We start from the raw sequence: 20590 nt of genomic DNA, 5'->3' as shown, positions 1-20590 counted from the left end.
ATTTGTGTTGATATAAAAGATAAAGAGTATAATAAATCTAGATTCCACATATTACATTCTACTTATAGACAATATTGTAAACTAACCCAACCCAAATTTTTTGTGTCATTTTTTTAAGGCCCAACTGGTTTGCCACGTCATCACTGACCAACTTTCTAGCTACGTTACTAAAATCATGCACATCATTATATAAATCAACTAAACCTTTTTAATCACCACCGTTCGCATCGTTACATAAGTCAATTAGATCTCGATCTATGTGTATCGTTGTCGTTTTCTTTATTAAATGAGCTTGTAGGTGAGTTAACGATGGTATTAAGGCCTAACTGCCTCACAGTACTATTACTAACTATCTTTCTGATCACATTACTAGAATCATATACGCCCCTTCGGACTTTGGCCTAGTTTTAACAAAAAGTAACCGTTGGAAACTTTGAAAGGGTTGAGAAAAATTTAGTAACAATTATAATGTTTTCTTAAAAGATATAATGACAGTTATGCCTCTGTGAGGTGTTTAAATCGGCCAGATATCGAGGTACGTGGATTTTATTTGGTAGCCTCTTTGGTAAGTTATGGGGTAAACCAACGGAAACGCGTTCATTTGCGAAGGTGAAATAGTTGGAAATCTCGGCAATAAATGGTCTGATACTTTTTAGGTGAGGAAGTAAGCTGGAAACATTAGCCTTCCCGTTTCCCCCACGCGTTTCCTGCGTGCGTTTCCGTTCAAAAAGTTTCTTCGTAAGAAGAGTGAAAGAGTTGCCTGGTGGGCCCGCTACCACTATGTGGGGCCCAAACTGTAGCTTAATATGGAAACTAAGAACAGTGGAGTTATGTCAGATGTTATAACATTGCAGAGTTGTCATCAGTGAGGAGAGGAGTGGAGAAGAAAACAAGTCATCAATAGTGTATATTGTAGTAATATCTACCATAGATTCATGGGAGAGTTTATTCCAAGGGCATGCATGGATAGCTCGGATAAGATAGTTTATTCGAGGTAAACTTACTTTTTATTTTATTATTTATTTTTAATTAATTGCCACGGTTATAAAATGTTTTGGAAACATCTGAGGCCAAACTATATACAAGCTAGGCCAAGAGCCCCTTGTTTAAGTTTAACTATAATCTATGATATGAGTAGTGTTTGCGAGCCAATCAACAATTATATTAGCTTTGCAATAGATATGGGAGATCGAATAGGAGGGGAAGAGGGTGAGTGGTGACATCAATATTCAATCGCAGAGGTTGTTGTCCAAGAGACACGGTGTACATCATTCAAAATATACACCGGGAGTAAGAAATTAGATTTCACAAGAACGGAGAAGGTCCTCTCCATTCTCTAATGGCAAGGAGTGCTTCAAGTAGGGCGACATACTCAGCCATAAGAGAGGACCGAAAAATGGCATGACAAGAATCGATAAGGATAGGTGCATTAGGTCAAAGCAAAATATAAACTACTGATTGTAATGGACGAGCACGCTTCCTCTAAAACACTGTGTCGCACCGATTACCTATGCTCTTCCAAAAGCCCTCCTTCAACTTGGCCATTGCTTGACATGACGCCCTCCATATCCAGGAGGATTTAGGCGTCGGCTTAGCATCCTACAATTTGAGAACACCGTAATTTTTTCGGAGTATGCTAACCACGACACTACATGGCCATGAAGAACACTAAGAACATGTTTTTCAAGGATTGCCTCTTCGCCGTGCAGAGGCAGCGCAACCCCAACCCTATTTCCACCTTTGGCTTAACCAATGTATCCCATCCAACAAGGTGCATATCACGTCAATTCTCCCTTCTCCCAGATAAAGACCCTTACTATTCGCATGATGCTCTCAAGTATGGAGTCCCGTTAATGTTAAGTTTGATCATATAACGCTGCGACCACTCCCACTAAATGATACGAGAGGCATTGGGGATTGAATGCAAGGGGAGGGTATTTCAAAATATAAAGATGTTATTTCTGCTCTTTCAAATGTTGGTCAGTTGTGAGGAACGGAACGAAGGCATGGTGAACCGTTCCTCATTGGTCCAATCAACATCCTTTTTATTCCACAAAATCTTGCTAAACAAGATGGGCAGCTGAGATAAAAATTTAGGATAAAAGAGGTTTATCCTGATATCTTCATCCCAACATTTGGCAAAAGAATTAGAGATAAAATTAATAGTTGTAAAATATAATAACCTAATGGGATTTCTAAAGAGTTGTAAAATAGTATTACGAAGGAATTGTAAAAAAAAACATTAGAAGATAATATACTAGTTGTTAAAAAAAAAAAGATAACAATTTGACCTAATTAGAATTTTCATTTATTAGAAAAAGAAATAACTAATATCTATTTACATTAAACTAAGAAAGGGTAATAGTGTTAGTTTGATTATTTTTTCACCTTTTATCCCAACTATCATAACCAAACGTTATTTTTATCCCACATTTTTATCTAGTATTTATCTTTCTTTTCCCAACCAAACACCCAAAAAGAAATTAAGATAAAAACTATTTTTATCTCAGAATAGCTCCTCATTTTAATTTCATCTCAAAATTTTCTATTCCGTAACCAATGACCCCTAAGTATAGTTGCTCCTAAGTAGACGGATGAGATTTTAATGAACTCTAATTGCAATTGTTTGTATGGAAAGGATCAATTGCATACATATAGAAAAAAGTGAGATGGAAGGTGATTTTTTTGTTTTTTGTTTTTGTTTTTGGGAGAAGAAATGGGGATTTAACCCCAATAAACTCTATTATACTCTTTACATGCTCACTTCTCTTCATTAAGCAAATCCTTCAAACACATTTTATTACATAATCGCAACCAAACAAAGTAGAAAGAGAGACAAAAACGCCAAAACAATCACATAAAAAAGAAAGAAAGTTGAAACTCGATCTCAATAGATGAACTCAACGACAGAGGGAATTCTTGCCCAGGCCGCCATAGAAGAAGTAAGTACCCCAGTTGGTGCTCCTGTAGCTCTGGATGTCATAGCAGTTGGCGTTATCCGCATGGGTTACTATCGACTGCACCGGCCGCAGAGTGTTCCTCGAGTCCACAGTCGCGAGGTCGCGGACGTAGCTCGCCTTCTTGAAGCCCGACTTCGCGAACTGGCCGGACCCCATCCGCGTCGTCGTGTGCGCGCCGTTGGTCCTCACGTTCACTATCTCCCCTCCCCATTCCACATCAGTGGCGTAGCTCGAGAGGCGTGTGAAGAGCTTAGCTGGCCAATAGCCGACGTTCTTGTTGCCCACTCTCATCCACCAGTTCCTCGTTCCAGGATCCTGAAAGTTATCATCCGCATCATATTATGACATATTCTTGACGAAGAAGATGAGTACGTACTACGTAGCTAGAAAAGCATTGTACGTATTTGTTGTTTTGAAATATATGTATATATATACACCTTCCATATGACTATGGGAATCTCATATTGGTTGCCTCCGTAAGACGATACAGGGGATAGAGCTCCGCCCAAGGCTATGCTGTTGTCTGTCTGAACAAATCCTGCGCATTTATGGTTGTAGCAACCTGTTGTTTGATATGCATCCTTCTGTAATTTCATCAACAGAAGCATTGAGAAATGCTACAGGTCTCGTTTGTTTTATGCTCAAAGATAGATTTCATGATGCTTAATTATTTGCAAGAACATATTCAATTAGAAAATTTGTAGACTCTTGTCATTTGGTAGAGAACTTGTGACGTATAGATCTCACCGTCCAGTAGATGAAGAGTCTGGGCCTGCTGTCCCCGTATAGAAATCGGTAAACCTAATCAGAAAGAAATAAAAAGAGTTCAAGATTATATGCTAAGCCTCATTTGATTTAAAATCTTATTAGAAATTAAAAAAAAAAGTTAGAGGATCAAATTGTATAATTGGCCACTCGTATAATTATTTTTTTACAAAATAAAAAGAATGGGCCACTTTTCAATCTTAACTAGTGACCATTTTACTTTTTTATTTATTTCCAATTGTCAAAATTAAAAATTTTTTTTTGTGTGACGATTACATGGTTTTCGTATTTAAGTGCTTCTGTTAACGAAAGTTATAAGGAGATTATGAATTAAGATGTGGGCAGAGCTAATAGCGGGCACGGGCTGGCCGTTATCTACGGGCTCTAAATAGATGGACCGGACACTACGAGCTTGGGTTGGATCAAATTTAAACCGAGCTAGTTCAATAGATTTTGGGTTCGGATCGAGTGACTTACGCCTTGCTTTATTCGGTTGGGTATGGAGAGTGACTTTTTGGGCAACCCCTATCTTGTATGAGAGGAAGATCTTTGTTACAAGATCAAAATTACGTGACAGCATTTATTAGATATTTTCAGCTATTAACTTGAAGCAATTACAAGACAAAAAAAAAAAAAAAAAAGTCAGCTCCTTTTCTTTTCTTTGACTTGTAATAAAGTGAATCATTACCTCCTTATTTCCCTTACTCATTTTTTAATTAGTCTCACCCACTTGGGGAAGTTTAGGTGGATCTAGGACAATGTAGAGACATGGAAGAGAGGAACAGAGAGATGATGGGACGAAGTGGAGTTACAATCATGTAAATAATATTTCTTTATTTTAAAAAATGTAACTTAGTCTTATACGAAGATAACTTAGTAAACACATGCTAGCAATGCAATTTTTTTTATTAAATTAGTTCACGGTAGACCAACAGATGAGTTTAGTTACATGTTTTCAAAATCTAGGAGCAATGATTCTGAATGTGAGCATAAGTGTAACTAAACTTATTACCTATATGTATTGATGTATATAATGAGGTGTGCATAGAAATACCTGCCAACCAGCTTCAATGGTGTTAAGATCTTGAGTAGAATATGATCCGGCTGTAATCCAAAGTTGGGCAAGGCTGAACTCGTAGGTCACTTGGACATACGGAGCCCAAACATTGAATGTAGCCTTAGTCCCATATATTGTACTTTGGGTGCCTCCAGGCCAAGCAATTGCGTACTAAATTTGGAAGGAGGAGAAGGGGAAGAAGAAGAAGAACGAAAATTATTAAGGTCATCAAAATTTCTGCAGCATAATAATTAAATGGCAATTTGAAATATTTCCTTCATACTTAAACACTGATAACCAATAGTACACCACTGAAGAAAAGCTAAGAATAATTAATATACCTCATGTTCACTACCAGCACCTCTTGCAGTATAAGTTATTTGTTTCTTGCCGAATTGCGAGAGTGATCCGGCTCGCAGTACATCTTCTAATGTAGTTCTTCGTATTGGCACCGTTCCATTGGGGCATTGGCCAACGTCATTCCATGATTGTCGAACGCTTTCTGTATAATTACTGGTGTAGCTTCTACCTGTATATTTTGGTACTGCAGATGGTACCATCTACATACACACACACACATATATATATATATATATATATTCTTCAAGTTAATGTGAGAGGCTTTTCAAGTTAATAGGAGACAGAGAGAGAGAGACAGTGAAACCTGGACACTGTGATTCTTCAGAAGAGGATTATCAAAAGCTGGCTGCTTGTGAATGGGAATACAATCGATGAGATCACCAACTATGGTCTGTAAAAAAATGGAAAAAAAATATATAAAGAAGTTAAGGCCTGGAAGTTAAAGTTCGCTAATTTAATCAGATAACTTACCTTAATGGATTTTACTGCAGGTTTGTTGATCATTTTCAAGTATTGCTTAATCTTCTCCATTTCAATGGGGGACACCTCTCTAGTACTGCTAGTAGAATTTGAAGCCGAGGCATCTATGCTTCCGTAGTTTGTGACTAACAACACGAGGAGTATAAGAAGAAGAGAATGAGTAGATTTGCTGAACAAAGACATCGAGCAATTAAAACAAAGAGCCAGCTCTCCTCCTTTCTATTTTGATGCCAAAAGGGATTGCCGTCGGACCTTTAAATAGCTTAATACATGAATAAGAAATATATATATCCTTCACCTCAGAATACACCCAAGATCACTCCTCTCACGTTCCTTCTTTTTTATTTTTTTTCTTCAACTAATATATAATTCTTTTTGCTAAATCTATTTTGTTTTCGGTGTGCTACTAAGATTAGAAATAATTAACCTTTCTTTTTCCTTCGAGGATACAGTCGTATCTTATTTCACCTTAGCTGTCCCATATCTATCTTAATTTCACATTTGTGGTACACCCAACGGGATTTGCCAGCCATGTTAAGGACTGCAAATACTATGTACGCGTACTTCTTGTATTCGTACGTGGGACTCACATTGGCAATGTAAGCCGAAAGCAAGCTGTATTAAAAGAAGCACAAGGTTTTTAGAATTAAATCTAGAGTTATGTCATTCCAACCCAAGGATTTGATTTGATATCTATCCGGGATCGCATAGAATTAATGGGAGGAAGCGAGTAGAATTAAGGGTTAATTATATGCAGGAGACTCTCTAAACCTTTCTTTCTCTTTTACAATATCACCTCTAAAATATGGATTTAATTCCATTGCCATCTTCTTATTTAGTCGATTTTATTTACGTGGCACTGATGACAACCTAAACTGGATCAAAATGCCTCCTTTCCTTTCTCTCCCTCCCTTCTCTTTTCTCATTTATCTTCATGCCCTCCCTCCCCTTGCCGACCATGGCAGCAGGCAAGAGGACAACGTTCGATGGCGGTGTCGGTTCGACGACGATAAGCTCGTACACAAGAGAGAGAGAGAGAGAGAGAGAGAGAGAGAGAGAGAGAGAGAGGAGAGGATTAGAGAACTAAAGAGTGGGAGGGAGGGAGAGGAGTACAGAACTTATTTTATTCTTGCTTTTGCTCGTTGATAAGATGTGGAAATTTCAGTTTACCAGATCGGATGCTGATTTTTTTTTTTCATTTTGATTTCATGATAATGATTCTATCAAGATATTTTTCAACGTTCGCCTTTGGAACTCATTGAAATAAGAAGTGATTAATAAAGCCAGTCAGTTTTAAAATTTGATGTGAAATTAACTAGAATAATGATCATCTAAAAGGGAAAGTGTATACATTTAACAAAAGAAAGCAAACTTACTTTACGCCCATGACCAGTGTTAGGTTTTTAGTGTAGTAAATTTATACAAAATATTGTTAAGTGTTTCTATATATGTACATAAGTATATTTACAAGTTTCGATAAGATATGAATCGAAGATTTTCGAGATTTAGAGTAGATAAGTCACTACGTTTGAAGACATTTACATATACAGAGAATATCTTTAGGTCGTTCGAACGCACCATGCAGGCATTCACATATACAGAAGTACAATTTTAGCCATTCGAATGCACTCTGCAAGTGTTTGCATATACAGAAGTACAGTTTTAGCTGTTTCAAATGAGTCGTAGATAATCAAGTCACCGCGTTCAAACAGGCTTGACTTGCATTAGAACGCCCCTACATAACTTGCAAATTTTGAGGTTATGTGAGAGCTCATTTGACTTGGAATTGACCTTATTTTTATAAGGTGTATAAGGGTTGGGAAGTGACGTTGGTTATTATTTGGAAAAGAATTTTTGAAGAAACAATGTTTCTCTCCAACAAAGGTTCGTCCCATCTTCTACACATTAAGGTTTTCATCTTAAGGGTCACCAAGACGAAAAATCAATCTCGAGGGTTACTGAAACTCAAGACCAATCACGAAAAGTAGTAAATCTCGGGATCTAGTGATTGAGACTGAGTTAAACACGTATTATTTTGCAAGTTAGTATTTTTTTGCCGGTTTAGGGTTTTTTCACATAAAATCTTGGTGCACATCTTTAATTTATTCGTTGATTTTTATTCGGCATATTTACTAAAGCAAAAAGTTAAAAATACTACCTAGTATTTAAATAAATACGTATGTCTAGGTATTTTTCAAGTAAAATTTAGATCATAAGTCGACCAACTTTGTCAAAGATCTAAGGATAATTTGTTGAGTTCGCCATAATTAACAATAAAAGAAACAAGAGACAAATCACCGTAAGACGAGAATGGGGAGGCGAATAGTAGACCTTATTAAGGCAATTGATCATGATAACAAACAAATATACACACCCCCATACAATAGAAGTAACAAATAGCTAGAGAATTAAGTATGGCGATGACTTGCATTGGTGAGGCCAAGATGAAGTGATTCAGATGACAAAGTCTTAAGTGCAGAGGGAATTCTTCCCTGGTCCACCGTAGAAGAAGGAAACACCCCAGTTTGCGTCTTGGTAGTTTTGCACGTCATAGCAATTGGGATTAGTTGCACTGCTTATGATGGACTGCAATGGCGAAAGGCTATTACTGGAGTCCACAATCATAAGGTTGCGAATATAGCTCGCCTTCTCGTACCCTTCCTCGGCGAAGTTGCCGGAGCCCATGTTTGTGGAGGTGTGCACCCCATTAGGGCTTGTGTTCACTATCTCTCCTCCCCACTCCACCGAAGTAGCATGGGAAGAGAGATGTGTGAAGAGCTCGGATGGCCAGTAACCAACAATTGTCTCCCCATATTTCAACCACCAATTCCCACTACTTTGATCCTGAAAATGCATGCAATATTGTTCATCGGCTAGTTAGTGTTGGCGAACAAATATATTATATATCATACTTCGTGATTCAATATTTCCTTTATTTCCCTCGTTTGACAATTATAATACCTTCCATATGAAAAGGGTTATCTCATGCTGACTGCCGCCATACTTTGATACAGGGGATAAAACTCCTCCGATGACTATGTTGTTGTTTGTCTGCACAAATCCTGGACAATGGAGGTTGTAGCATCCGGTATTCTTGTATGAATCTGCCTGTTATATTTGAAGCATTGAGCTAATCGGCTGAGCTTGATCACGTCGAGCTCAAGCTTGAATTGATTAGATTCAATCGAGCCTATATATATTTGAGGCACTTGATAAATATATTCGAAGTCTACTCTTTCATAACTCTGGTGGACTTCTATTCCACACTGTGGGACACTAGAAGTAAATGGAAATTCCAAATTCCACAAGAGAAAACTTTATATTATAGCATAACTGTGCACTCACCGTCCAATAAATGAATAACCTGGTGCTCTTGTCTCCATATGATCCAGGATAAACCTGGCCAGAAAGAGATAAGAAAGCGCGTTAGATTATCATCCAATTACTTCCTAGTTACGAATTTTAAGCTAGAAATGGACCATGATCTCTAGAAAAATTAGGCTTGATATCATATTACATAACCAGTTGATTCAAAATGTTGATTGTTAGATAAGTAATTAACCAACAAATATATAACAAGTATATATAATGTATGCATGTATGCAGTTAAAGTGCATCAAGAAATACCTGCCAACCAGCTTCAATGGTGTTTAGATCCGAGTTTTCGTATGATCCTGCGGACATCCAGAGTTGGGATAGGCTGAACTCGTTGCCGACTTCAACGTCTGGATCCCAAACGTTGAACGTAGCCCTTGTCCCATAGATTGGACCATTTTGCGTGTTAGGGTGAGCTATTGCGTACTTTATGTATGCATATATTAGAAAACATGCATATATAAAAGAAAACAAAACTATCAGTCAAAGACGAAAACAACGATGAGAAAACAATAAGTAATATGCTTCCTCTCGCTATAATTTTTTATAGGCACGTACATTGTTTCTCGTTTCAAGAAACATAGAGCAAGAGAGGATGAAATTAATCATAAACAAGGATCAACACTTCTATGTGACTATGCCAGAGTTTCGTAGAGACTCGGAAGGTAAATTACTAACTATTATTGACTCGAAGCAAATAATAAAGTTCTTTTTTACTGATCGTAGTATTTTCTCATACCTCATGGGTCGGATTTATTGAAGCACTGGATCTATAATTAAGCGGCTTTTTACCAAATCGTGATAGAGATTTGGCTCGCAATACCTCCTCAATTTTGATTCTTCGTATTGCCACTGTTCCACTTGGACAACTGCCAACGTCGCTCCATCCTTGTCTAACACTTTGCGTATTGATGGTGTAATTTCCACCTCTATAAGTTGGAATCATAGATGGTACCATCTAATACAATTCATAGGAAATAATTGGAGCAAAGAAGCACTCATCCATTAAAAAGTAGTACGTACTTGAGAGACACTTTTAAGTTATATGAGATAACGAGAAATTAAGACGGTGTAATTTAACCTGGATATTGTGATTCTTCAGTAGAGGATGATCAAGAGCTGGTTGCAGGTGGATACGAACACAGTCGATGATATCTCCATCTGGGCTCTGTACATACAAATCAAAGATTAAAAGAAGTTTATCCCAGAAGTAAATTAAATCATCTTAGCCTAGCTACACAACCATATTTTTTACCTTAATGGATTTTACTGCAGGTTTGTTGATCTTTCCCAAGTACTGTTTAATTTCCTTCATTTCTAGGGCGGTGGGCATGGTTTGCTTATTGCCAGCCAAATTCTTCGAAGCCGAGACATGCATATTTCCATAGATGGTGACCAACAATAGTTGAATAACAAATAGAGAACATTGAACAGAGTTGAGAAAAGAAGACATGGACCAAAACAAAGAGCTACTTCTCCTCTTTTAAGACAGTAAATTTTGGTGCAAAAGAAGATTGCCTGAGGCTCTTTAAATAGTCTGCCAACGCATGAATCAGACAGACGCCTAGAAACACTCGTCTTTCGTGCCTCTCATGCCAACTCAATCTACCCAAACTTGTTCTATATATATATATATATATACTTGTACGTAGCCTAATTAAGAAAATCTAGTTTAGTTGAGACTGGAACCAAGAAAAGTGGAAGACTTTGGGTTTCCAGTTTGACTAGGTCATCGACTTCACAAATTCTTTCTGCTATGATTTGATATGCAAGAAAAATGGCTAGATCAGCTGTTGTGGTTTTCAAGTTTTATAGAATCAGTCCATATGATTTCAGTTTTATAAAAAGATCTCTAGATGCAATTTAATATATATTATGGTTTTAAATATGATTCTTGTTTACAAGAGAATCGTTAAGATAAAATTAAACATAATGACTGTTTTAGGACTCCCCTGAGGTCCTCGAAATTCTTCATATTTGCTGTTCCTTTCTTGTATACTCTTTGTTAATGTTGATTCTGATAAGTAGTACAGAGGACGAATATTCTGTAAATAGTTTATAAAACGTAGAGTACCATTTGTAAATGTTACAAAATACAACATGTAAACAATAAATATACAAAATTTCCTAACTTTCTCACGTAGGTTTTAATTCATGCTTTTTTTTTATGTAAAAGAATGTTATATTAGATCACGCCAAATGATAGGGTGGCGAACGAAACAATATTATTCACGACAAGCTTGCAAAAGTTCTATAGAAAATGGGGATTGATAATATAAATTAATCATCAGGTCAGCTTCAGGCCCAGGCCAGGTCTGACCTATCCCAAAACCAAAGGTCCTTTAATCCAGGCTTTAGAGTGGGGAAACCGACTTTTAATCCAGCTTAGGATTGGAAAATTGGAAAAGAGCACAATAGGAAGAGCGGAGGATGGGCAACACCTCACGAGGATGTTGTGCTAAATGTCAAATGGGTTATGAAAGTGGAAGTAAAACTTTCACTCCCAAATAAGACCAATAGAATAGTAACGACAAAATTCAACCAATTTGAAAAAAACTCAAATATGATGCTAATAATAGAGGAATAGCAATCGACTATTTCTAATCACATATTCGACACCCTAATACAAATAATCTCAAAGAATATAGAGAGAGATACATACGTAGTTCGACGATGTGTCTATATCTACGGGTGGAGTAATCTTTAATTTACTATGCAAATATTTAATTACAAAATTTCTCAATTCTAATCTCCCTCAACAAAATGGTGGCTGGGCAATCTTGATTTTTCTCTTTAAGCATAAAGCCCTAAAATCCCCAACTTTAATATTTATTAACTTAAGTGCATGATAGATACGATACATCAGTTTGGCTAGAGCAAACAATACTTTGACCATTCCTTTCTGCTACTCCAGCAAAAGAATGTGCTATACTATTGTTTGTCCTACTACCGAACAAAACCCTAACATCAGTGTTAACTACTACCAAAACTCTACAGTCTTGAATTATACCAGCTATTGACCAATTCACTGGACCACCACTCCCATTGATTGGACTGACTACTTTCAGGCAGTCGCTGAAAATCCATTAGTTGGTGCTGCAAGGGTGAGAAGTGATTTCTTTTAGACCTAGTAGTAGAGCGTGCACCTCCCCATCGAGAACGCTATTACAATCCTTCAAGTAGACAGCTTTGTCTAGTCCTTTAGAGCTGGTAAATTTTATTAGGTGGATTTCCACCCCTCCATCGAAAGAACCTCTCCATGATGCATCGACCAGCAAAATAGATCTCCCGTCATGAGATTGCATTCTCCTTGAGCATCGAGGGTTGCTGACTTGTCATAGGTGCATGATCCCCTTGATTGCCTGTAGGGAGGAAGGCTTCTTTCTCAAAAAAATCTAACAGCTTCTTCAGCGACTGCATAAGGGAGAGGTTGTTTCTGACGAATTATCCAATTGTTTCTTGCTTTCCATATAGCCCAAACTATGGAGAAGGCATAAGCAAGATTATCTTTCGAGATCTTTTCATGCAAAGATAAGATCCAACGATCTAGTATGTCGGGGAGATACTCAGTTCTTTGGCTTAGCCTGCTAGTGAACCACACTGCCCAAGCGAAGCTGCATCCTAGCACTAGATGAACACCACTCTCCGGTTCCTTGTCGCACATTGGGCAGGTAGAATCTATCTCAGACATTCTCTTATTGAGGGAGGCTCGGACTTTGGCACCAGAGGAAGTTTGGACTTAGGGAATTATCCGTTTGGACTTTTCCTGTTGTTTTCCTCCCTGGACGAGGAGCTGCTCTGCATTCTTGTTAAGCTCAAGCAACTCGCAAGCCGAGCCAACGAACTTGTTTAACACCTATGTCCAGATTACAAAGGCCAGGGTCAGGATACGTAGCCAAACTTGAGACCAACTTTGTCCAAAGATCTAAAGATAATTTGACAAATATAAAATAGTGTACAACCCAATATTAATAACAAAAGAAGCTAGAGACGATTCACTATGAGACAAGAATGCGGAGGCGAATAAGAGACCTTATTAAGACAAGAGTGATCTCATATACATAATACATTCATACTAAACAAGTCTGACGAGGCCAAGGCCCAAGAGGATATATATACCTTATTAAGACACTTGATGATAACAAATACCCATACAAGCTAGAGGACGCCTATCTTATACGGATACTTCACAACTAAGCATGATGTGGCTACATAGTTAAGTATGGTGAGGCCAGGATGAAGTGAGATGAGAAAGTCAAGTACAGAGGGAATTCTTTCCCGGCCCACCAAAGAAGAAGGAAACCCCCCAATCTGTGTCTTTGTAGCTTTTCACGTCATAGCAATTGGGATGATCTGCGTAGGTTGAGATAGACTGCACTGGGTAAAGCGTGTTAGTTGAGTCCACGTTCTGAAGGTTGCGAATGTAGCTCGCCTTCCGGAATCCTTCCGCCGGGAAACGTCCGGAGCCCATGTCCGTTGAGGTGTGCACGCCATTAGGGCTCGTGTTCACTATCTCTCCTCCCCAGTTCACCGAAGTAGCATACGAAGAGAGGCGTGTGAAGAGCTCAGATGGCCAGTAACCAACAAGTGCGTCGTTAAATTTCAACCACCAATTCCCACTACCTGGATCCTGAAATTTACTTTTTCACTGTTAGTTTACTGAAAGGGTGTGGAAGACTAATATTATTAGTTCACGACTCAAATCTTTTGTTTCCCTTGTTGAGAAATATACCTTCCATACGAGAAGGGTCATCTCATATTGCATGCCGCCATACGTCGATACAGGAGATAGAGCTCCTCCAATGGCTACGCTGTTGTTTGTCTGCACGAATCCATGGCAACCAAGGTTGTAGCAACCCGTGTCATTATATGCATTTGCCTGTTACATTAGAAGCATCAAGCTAATCGGAAAATTGATGCAACCCAAGGAAAAATGTCAGATGAAAAGTGCGAGATAATTATTGATGCCATTTAGTGAGAATTTTAAATTGTTGGGTGCTACTCTCTATATCTCACTAGATTCTCTTTTATAATTAACAACTCTCTAAGACTTCTATTCCACACACAAGAGCCGGTAAGTGGAAGTTCTGAATTCCATGTACAAGAGAAAACTTTAGATTATAGCATCGTATTTGACTTTAATTAGTTGAACTTCTACATAGAGAAAATAAAAGCAAAACTGTGTACTAACCGTCCAATAAATGAACAACCTGGTGCTGTTGTCTCCATATATCAGAGGACAAACCTGGCCAGCAAGAAATAAAAAAGCCTCAGATCTTCATCCAATTGTTTATTTAGCATTACAAATGGTTAGCTCTAATCTGCATTATTTGGCATTACAAATAGTTGGTAGCATTGATTTGGTGCTAAAAACTCTCCTGCGCTGGCCCTAGCTTTGCTAGGGTTTGGCGCATGATCTCCTCTTTCCATCAAAGGAGATCTTCTCCCTTGCCGGCCGTGGGACTTTCCTCACTCCCCTCCCTTAGCCAACAGGCTAAGGGTGGGGAGAACCCACTTCTCTCCTTTCCCCTCACTTCTTCCTCTCTCTTTGCCTTTTCCCATCCTCTCTTCTCCCCTCCCTCCTCGCCCTTTCCCATCCTCTCTTCTCCCCTCTCTCCTTCCTTCTTTTCCTAAGCTCTTTCCCTCCCACCATCATGCTGAAGCCGCTACTCACCCCAACCACGGCGCCACTCTTCTTCGGCGTTCTCTATCGCTAAAAACCCTCACGTTGTTGTCGTCCCTCTCCGCCGCCATTGCTCTCCTTCTCCTACCCTCCCTTGCCGAACTTGAGCTTGGCCACCACCCCTCCGGCCGATCTGAGCTTGTTATGTTCCGATTCTTGCTGCCTGCCTTGTCCGGTTAGGATCTAACCAAAACCCCCTCGTTACTATTACTCTCCACCACCGCTCCTCATTGTCGCTCTCCACTGTAATATCCACACAAAAAAAAGAAAATTCGTGCACGTGCGGTGCAGGTACACCCCTTTCCTTCCCTCTCCCTCTTTTTTCTTTCTTCTCTTTCTTTCCTTCTTTCTCTTTTACTTCTTTCTTCTCCCTACCAGCTGTCCTTCCTCCCATCTTCCCACCACCCCAGAATGATGTTGGAACCGCCAACCCCCTGGATCTAAGCGCCGGAGCCCTCTTACCCTCTAGGTAAGTTTGATTTACAATTCGTTGGTTAATTAAGATTTTATTTTGATTTTTCTCCTCCTCTTAGTCTCACCATGATCTGGCCGACTGACGACCTTGTGCCCTGTCGTGTCAGTTCGGTGAGCTTCCCTTTTTCACAAGGATGCTCCTGATGGCTTAGATCCAAGGGGTTCGATTGGGTTGCCAAAGCTATCGGGTAAGAACCCTCATGGCCAGAGGCATTGAGCGGCTCGATGAGGTAGGTTCTTGCCGCTGGCTGCCTCTGGCAGCTTGGCTGGCTTCTGCTTACCGAGGGGAGCATGTCAGTGGGTTTGGTTGGGTTGCTGGCGGCCGGGTTAGCCGGCAGCCCTCCTCCCCCCACCGATTGGGTTCTTGCCGTTGGTGGGTGGTCCTTATCTTCCTCACTGGCTAGGTAGGCACACTAGGTGCCTTCCTTCGCCGGCGAGGCATCGACCGGTCTGCCGGCACTAGCTGTTGGTGGCGGTGGCCTCCGGCAGCCACCCTTTCTCCCTCATTTCGATTGAGGTGAGGAAGGAAGGAGGGATTGCCTTAGGCTTAGGCTGGGTGTGGTGTAGCCTAGGGCTCGCGTTTCGGGCTGGGCTGAGTGCGGCCAAGCCCAAGGCCTGCATGTCGGGCGAGGCTGAGTTCTGCCTAACCCGTGGGCTGGGGTGGGCTGGGTGCAACCCAACCCTAGTTGGGTGTGGTTGGGTTGTATGCAACCCAGCCCAGGTTTGTGTTGGGTTTGGGCTGCTGGCAGCCTAGCCTAAGCTTGGTTGGGTTTGGGTTGCGACCCAACCCATTAGGCCTTTAGGCCTAGTTCCCTTGGGGCTTTGGGCCCATTTTTGTGGGTTTGTGCTTGGCCTTGAGGTGGCCAAGCCGATTAGTTGCTTAATAATCTTTTTAATTTATGCTAGTTATCTTATTTTTTTATTCTTGTCAACCTAAACCCTAATCATTAATTGTTTTTAGCAGGTAGTAGTGTTTGATACATTAATTATTTTATAAATTAATTTTAATGAGTTAGACCGTGGCCTGAGAGTGCCGTTACAAATAATACATAACAAGAACTAGCTCTAATTGGATATTAATATTTGCTGATTATAATTTTGGATTAATTCAATTTTATCAAAGGAGTCAATGGTCTGGGTGTATCTGTATTAATTGCTCATACCGAATAATTAATATAAATAAATATAGAAAAATGATATTAAGCAAGTTGCATTATTTGACGAAGCTTAGTAATTAAATATTGTCTATGTGAACTTTCGTAAATTTGATAATAGTAATTTGGGCGATAATTTGAGGAGAATATATTTATTACATTTAATAACACGTTAGGCCTTGGTACAGCTGTGCCAGCTCTACCTAATTAATAAAGGTAGGAATTACGAAAAGGACCTACCCAAGCCTATAGTGAACGTTAGTAAGATTATTTAACTAATTAGTGGTGGAAAGTATTTGTGCTTATGCTTTTTATTTCTCTCCTTATAGAGGTGGACTGCGTACCCTATGAGGATAATCATGTGATGCAGTGGCAGCTAGTATTAGGAAAGCGGTTCAGGCAAATGAAACTTTTATAATCTAGAAGTAGTGTAGAGAATAAAATATCGTACCTTATGAAATCACCACATTCATATCATACATGTATGGTAATTATTTTTGTGGTTCAGTAAGATTTCAAATATCATGATGTTTACGCATGTCTTTAGCATACGAAGCATGATAATGATTGGTGTTACATTATGCTTACTATGTTGTATAATATCATGTCACTTGCATACGTGAACGACCATAAAGGGGGTGATTGTTACGTTTTGATAGTACATGACACCTTCCCAACTAGGGTTAGGGGTAGGGGATACTATTATACTTATATATGTTAGAGCCCATGCCTGAGGTCTTAGTCTGTTGATTACAGACAATCAGGTAGCCATTTCGTCGAGCGATGAGCGATTTACTGTCGATCGATGAGAGTCATACCTTTTAGGGTGTTTAAGATTAAGAGAAAAATGTAGGATGACGTAGCCTAGCGATATTTGATGACATGGGGTGAGGGCGTCCGTGAGCGACGACTTATGATTTTTATACGGTGGTGCGATATGTGTAGCTGAGGGCTTAGATAATAGTATCGATATGTAATACTGACTATGTGATGATTTTACGACTAAGGTCCTTAGTCTGTGATAGCAGACAATTGGTCATGTTCTTCTTTGGGTGATGAGCTAGCAATTCTATCGCTAAGATCTACCCTCCCTTAAGTGGTGCATTCTATTTGATCATGATGCGCATATTTATATTTACTTATTATTATATTTTTCATCATACTACTTTTACTAATATTTTTAAATTAATAGATGAGCTAGAGTACGTGGCGAATCTGGCAAAGACTGGCTTGAGTCTTCTTATTCTAATTTTTATTCTTATTTTATTCATACAAATTAAGCTAAATGTCTTGTATCTCCTACGTGGACTTTGTCTTAATTTTGTTATAGATATGTATCTTAGGCTTGTTGTGGCCTTGATATTATTGGCTTTTTGTCTGTATTATTTGTGAAAATATGGGTTTTTCGTTTATAAATTATGTTGAAATATTGACCAGCATGTCACGTGGCAATCACATGGGTTCTATCCACGTGAGGGGCATATGTTTGGTGGCGGGTGTTACACCCATTGTCGCCCAAGCTTGGTCACTAAGCTACCACCGATTCTCCGCTCGATCTGCTATTTTCGTGGTAGCTCTACTACCACGGACTCAGTGGTGCTCTCAGCTGATAGGCCCCACAACTAAGCCGGGTGGTGAGACCTCTAGTGGGGCGAGGGCTCAGGATTCATTCACAGCTGTTGTATGTGCTTGCCTGCACCTGGGTTTGCTTGGACACAGATACTATTCTTTTTGGCAATCCTTGACTGTTTGATTTTGTTTTGCTCTATAGCAGTATTATGGTGCAGTAGGTTTTATTTAATTTGTGTTCTATGTGGATGATATTCGATCTTCCTATTTTTGAGTATTTTTAGGACTATGCCTTAGGCTGCTAGAGTAACAAAATCTGCAGTTAGTAGATTGCTAATGCTGAACTCGAGGTTTTTTGCTCTCGAAAATCTCGTAGGCTTATTGTGTTGTGCCTTTGGGCTTGTTTCTCTAAATTAATTTGTAGTGCTGTCTATTGTAGTCTAAGTGTGAGACTTGTGTTAAAGAATCTCCGCTCTATCTCCCATACTCTTTATATATTAGACTTTTTCTTTATAACTCTTGGATATTAATGAACTACCTAACTACGGGCTTTTTCTCAAAAAAAGAAAAAAAAGTTGGTAGCATCATAATGCAAGCTGCATTTGTGAAAGAAATAAAAGATCGGACTGGTTCAGTATTAATTACTCCAAATGGTTCTGCGCAAGAAATTAATTAAACTATATATATATATATATATATATATATAATCTAAAATAAGATAACTTATAAATCCTTAATCCTCATCTAAATATCAAATTAGAAGGAGCTAGCCTGCAAGGTAGAAAGGTGTATTTCTACTGTATGTATGTATGTATGTATGTATGTATTTAGGTATAGAGTTAAGATGCATTAAGAAATACCTGCCAACCAGCTTCAATAGTGTTAAGATCCGAATTTCCGTATGAGCCCGCAATAACCCAAAGTTGGGAGAGGCTGAACTCCCCGCTCACTTCAACGTCCGGATTCCATATATTGAACGTAGCCTTTGTCCCATAAATTTGATTTTGTGTGCTTTCTGGGTAAGCTATTGCATGCTTTATGTAGGCAATAAAAATAAAAATAAATAAATAAAAGACAACAAAGAATAGGAACCAAAACTATCAGTCAACAAAACATGTTAGCAAAATCAAATATTTTGTTATTCTTTTGCTGAAGTATATAATCTATTTAACAGTAGACAAAGTGATTGACAGAGAGATTGAAGGTATTAAAATCTCAAATTTATTTATTCCGACACATGGAACAAAACATGCACACTAAATAAACTTTTAATCATTCACATTTTCTCATTTGTATCAACATCGTCTTCCTCCTTATTCTCTCCTTTTAATCTTTTATCAACATTCTTCTTTGTCGCCCAAGACAAAGCCAACGAAGAGAGTCTAAATAATAAGTTCCCCCTAGTTCTACCTTTGTTTTATAGATAAATATTTTTCAAAAAAAAAAATGTAAGAAAACATAAAGTAAGATAAAATAAAATCATAGACAAGGATAATATCATTTACTTCTATAGCTAGGTGACAATGTGAGAACACTTGATTACCTGCCAGAGTTTCATGTAAATAGCTAGACTAACTACATCCTAAACCAGATAGAGAGGGCAACTAAAGAATTATTGTTATTTTAAATGTTAATTCTAATCCTAAGAGAGATGAACATATTTAAATTAAACTCTATTGATTTTGAATCAATATATTAGATTCAAATCCTCTCTTTCACAAAAAAGATTGGAATTGGGTTATATCACGAGACAAAAGTGATTCATTTTGATCAGCATGAGAGGTTTAAATTAGTCTCTTATAATTTTAATAGACTTTGAAATCTAAATTGAATCCAATCTCATATAGAAAGATTATCTTTTTATATTTAAACGGAGAAAATAGTTATATTCTAGAGAGAACAGAAGTACTACACGTACCTCATGGCCCTGGGGCGGACTTGCTAAACTACTCGATCTATAGCTAAGCTTCTTTTTGCCAAATTGAGATAGAGATCCAGCTCGCAATACATCCTCGATTTTAGTTCTTCGTATTGCTACTGTTCTATTTGGGCAACTACCAACATCATTCCATAATTGTCGAACGTTTTCTGTATTGGTTGTGTAGTTTCCACCTCTATAAGTTGGTAGCATAGATGGCATCATCTAATACATATCAAATATATTAACTAATTAGCAAGAAAACATCCATCAATTAAAAAATAATAATATGAGACTTGGAGGCACTTCAAGTTAATATGACATAATTAACTAGAGAGAGGGTGTAAACCTGATTGCCAACAGTAGTTGAATAACCAAAAGAGAACGAACAGAGTTGAGGAAAAGAGACATAGAGCGAAGCAAAGAACAACGTCTAGCTATCTTTAATTAAGATTAAACCAAGTATACTTCGTATTGCCAAATGTGAATGTTAGAGGCCTTTTAAATAGCCAACACATGAACAAGAAATATCCTTCTATCTTAGATACACGGGAGAAATATTCATGCTTTGTGGCTCCTCTTTTCCCTTAGTTTTCTACAATCATTATCGTCAACAATCATTCAACCTCCTAAACTCATATATATATATATATATATATATAGATATATATATATTCATTCCACGATCATTACCATCAACGATCATTCAACCTCCTAAACTCATATATATATATATATATATTCATTCCATGATCATTACCATCAACGATCATTCAACCTCCTAAACTCATATAT

The 20590-nt window shown here is 38.4% G+C and overlaps 3 protein-coding genes across 7 annotated transcripts; all 3 read right to left on the bottom strand.

Annotated features, from left to right (window-relative positions):
- Positions 1 to 2900: 2900 nt before the first annotated feature.
- Positions 2901 to 7009, bottom strand: LOC140788434 (protein neprosin-like). Its single transcript, XM_073137680.1, has 9 exons — positions 6999 to 7009; positions 6091 to 6237; positions 5614 to 5791; positions 5447 to 5533; positions 5124 to 5342; positions 4780 to 4953; positions 3708 to 3761; positions 3398 to 3544; positions 2901 to 3275 (listed from the first exon to the last, which is right to left on the bottom strand). Exons 1-9 carry the CDS (start codon positions 7007 to 7009, stop codon positions 2901 to 2903), a joined length of 1392 nt encoding a protein of 463 aa, XP_072993781.1.
- An 879-nt stretch (positions 7010 to 7888) lies between these two features.
- LOC140789336 (protein neprosin-like) lies at positions 7889 to 10479 on the bottom strand. 2 transcript variants are annotated; one of them, XM_073139000.1, is made up of 7 exons: positions 10253 to 10479; positions 10079 to 10165; positions 9737 to 9955; positions 9250 to 9423; positions 8968 to 9021; positions 8584 to 8730; positions 7889 to 8466 (listed from the first exon to the last, which is right to left on the bottom strand). In XM_073139000.1, the coding sequence occupies exons 1-7, from the start codon at positions 10448 to 10450 to the stop codon at positions 8092 to 8094; spliced, it is 1254 nt and encodes a 417-aa protein (XP_072995101.1). In that variant the 5' UTR covers positions 10451 to 10479; the 3' UTR covers positions 7889 to 8091. The 2 variants fall into 2 exon arrangements, with proteins under 2 accessions (XP_072995101.1, XP_072995103.1); XM_073139002.1 differs by having other exon boundaries at positions 9821 to 9955.
- Positions 10480 to 13013: 2534 nt separating this feature from the next.
- Positions 13014 to 20291, bottom strand: LOC140788231 (protein neprosin-like). 4 transcript variants are annotated; one of them, XM_073137401.1, is made up of 6 exons: positions 20145 to 20291; positions 19796 to 20020; positions 18738 to 18911; positions 14189 to 14242; positions 13730 to 13876; positions 13014 to 13627 (listed from the first exon to the last, which is right to left on the bottom strand). In XM_073137401.1, exons 2-6 carry the CDS (start codon positions 20018 to 20020, stop codon positions 13253 to 13255), a joined length of 975 nt encoding a protein of 324 aa, XP_072993502.1. In that variant the 5' UTR covers positions 20145 to 20291; the 3' UTR covers positions 13014 to 13252. The 4 variants fall into 4 exon arrangements, with proteins under 4 accessions (XP_072993502.1, XP_072993504.1, XP_072993503.1 ...); XM_073137403.1 differs by having other exon boundaries at positions 13730 to 13819; XM_073137402.1 differs by lacking the exon at positions 14189 to 14242.
- Positions 20292 to 20590: the final 299 nt, after the last annotated feature.

The sequence above is a fragment of the Typha latifolia genome, chromosome 5, assembly GCF_019914945.1.
Source record: "Typha latifolia isolate L0001 chromosome 5, TyphaL0001v2, whole genome shotgun sequence".
Classification (NCBI taxonomy): domain Eukaryota; kingdom Viridiplantae; phylum Streptophyta; class Magnoliopsida; order Poales; family Typhaceae; genus Typha; species Typha latifolia.
This window is presented reverse-complemented; position numbering and strand designations above follow the sequence as displayed.

Coding starts and splice junctions, on each gene's coding strand:
- LOC140788231 (XM_073137401.1), bottom strand. CDS start 20,020: ATGATGCCATCTATGCTACCAACTTATAGAGGTGGAAACTACACAACC. Junction 13,877..14,188: donor GGTTGTTCATTTATTGGACG/GTTAGTACACAG, acceptor CTAATGTAACAG/GCAAATGCATATAATGACAC. Junction 13,628..13,729: donor TGACCCTTCTCGTATGGAAG/GTATATTTCTCA, acceptor AGTAAATTTCAG/GATCCAGGTAGTGGGAATTG.
- LOC140789336 (XM_073139000.1), bottom strand. CDS start 10,450: ATGTCTTCTTTTCTCAACTCTGTTCAATGTTCTCTATTTGTTATTCAA. Junction 9,424..9,736: donor CAATAAATCCGACCCATGAG/GTATGAGAAAAT, acceptor GCATACATAAAG/TACGCAATAGCTCACCCTAA. Junction 8,467..8,583: donor TAACCCTTTTCATATGGAAG/GTATTATAATTG, acceptor ATGCATTTTCAG/GATCAAAGTAGTGGGAATTG.
- LOC140788434 (XM_073137680.1), bottom strand. Junction 5,792..6,090: donor ATAGATATGGGACAGCTAAG/GTGAAATAAGAT, acceptor GTCTTTGTTCAG/CAAATCTACTCATTCTCTTC. Junction 4,954..5,123: donor GTGCTGGTAGTGAACATGAG/GTATATTAATTA, acceptor TTCCAAATTTAG/TACGCAATTGCTTGGCCTGG.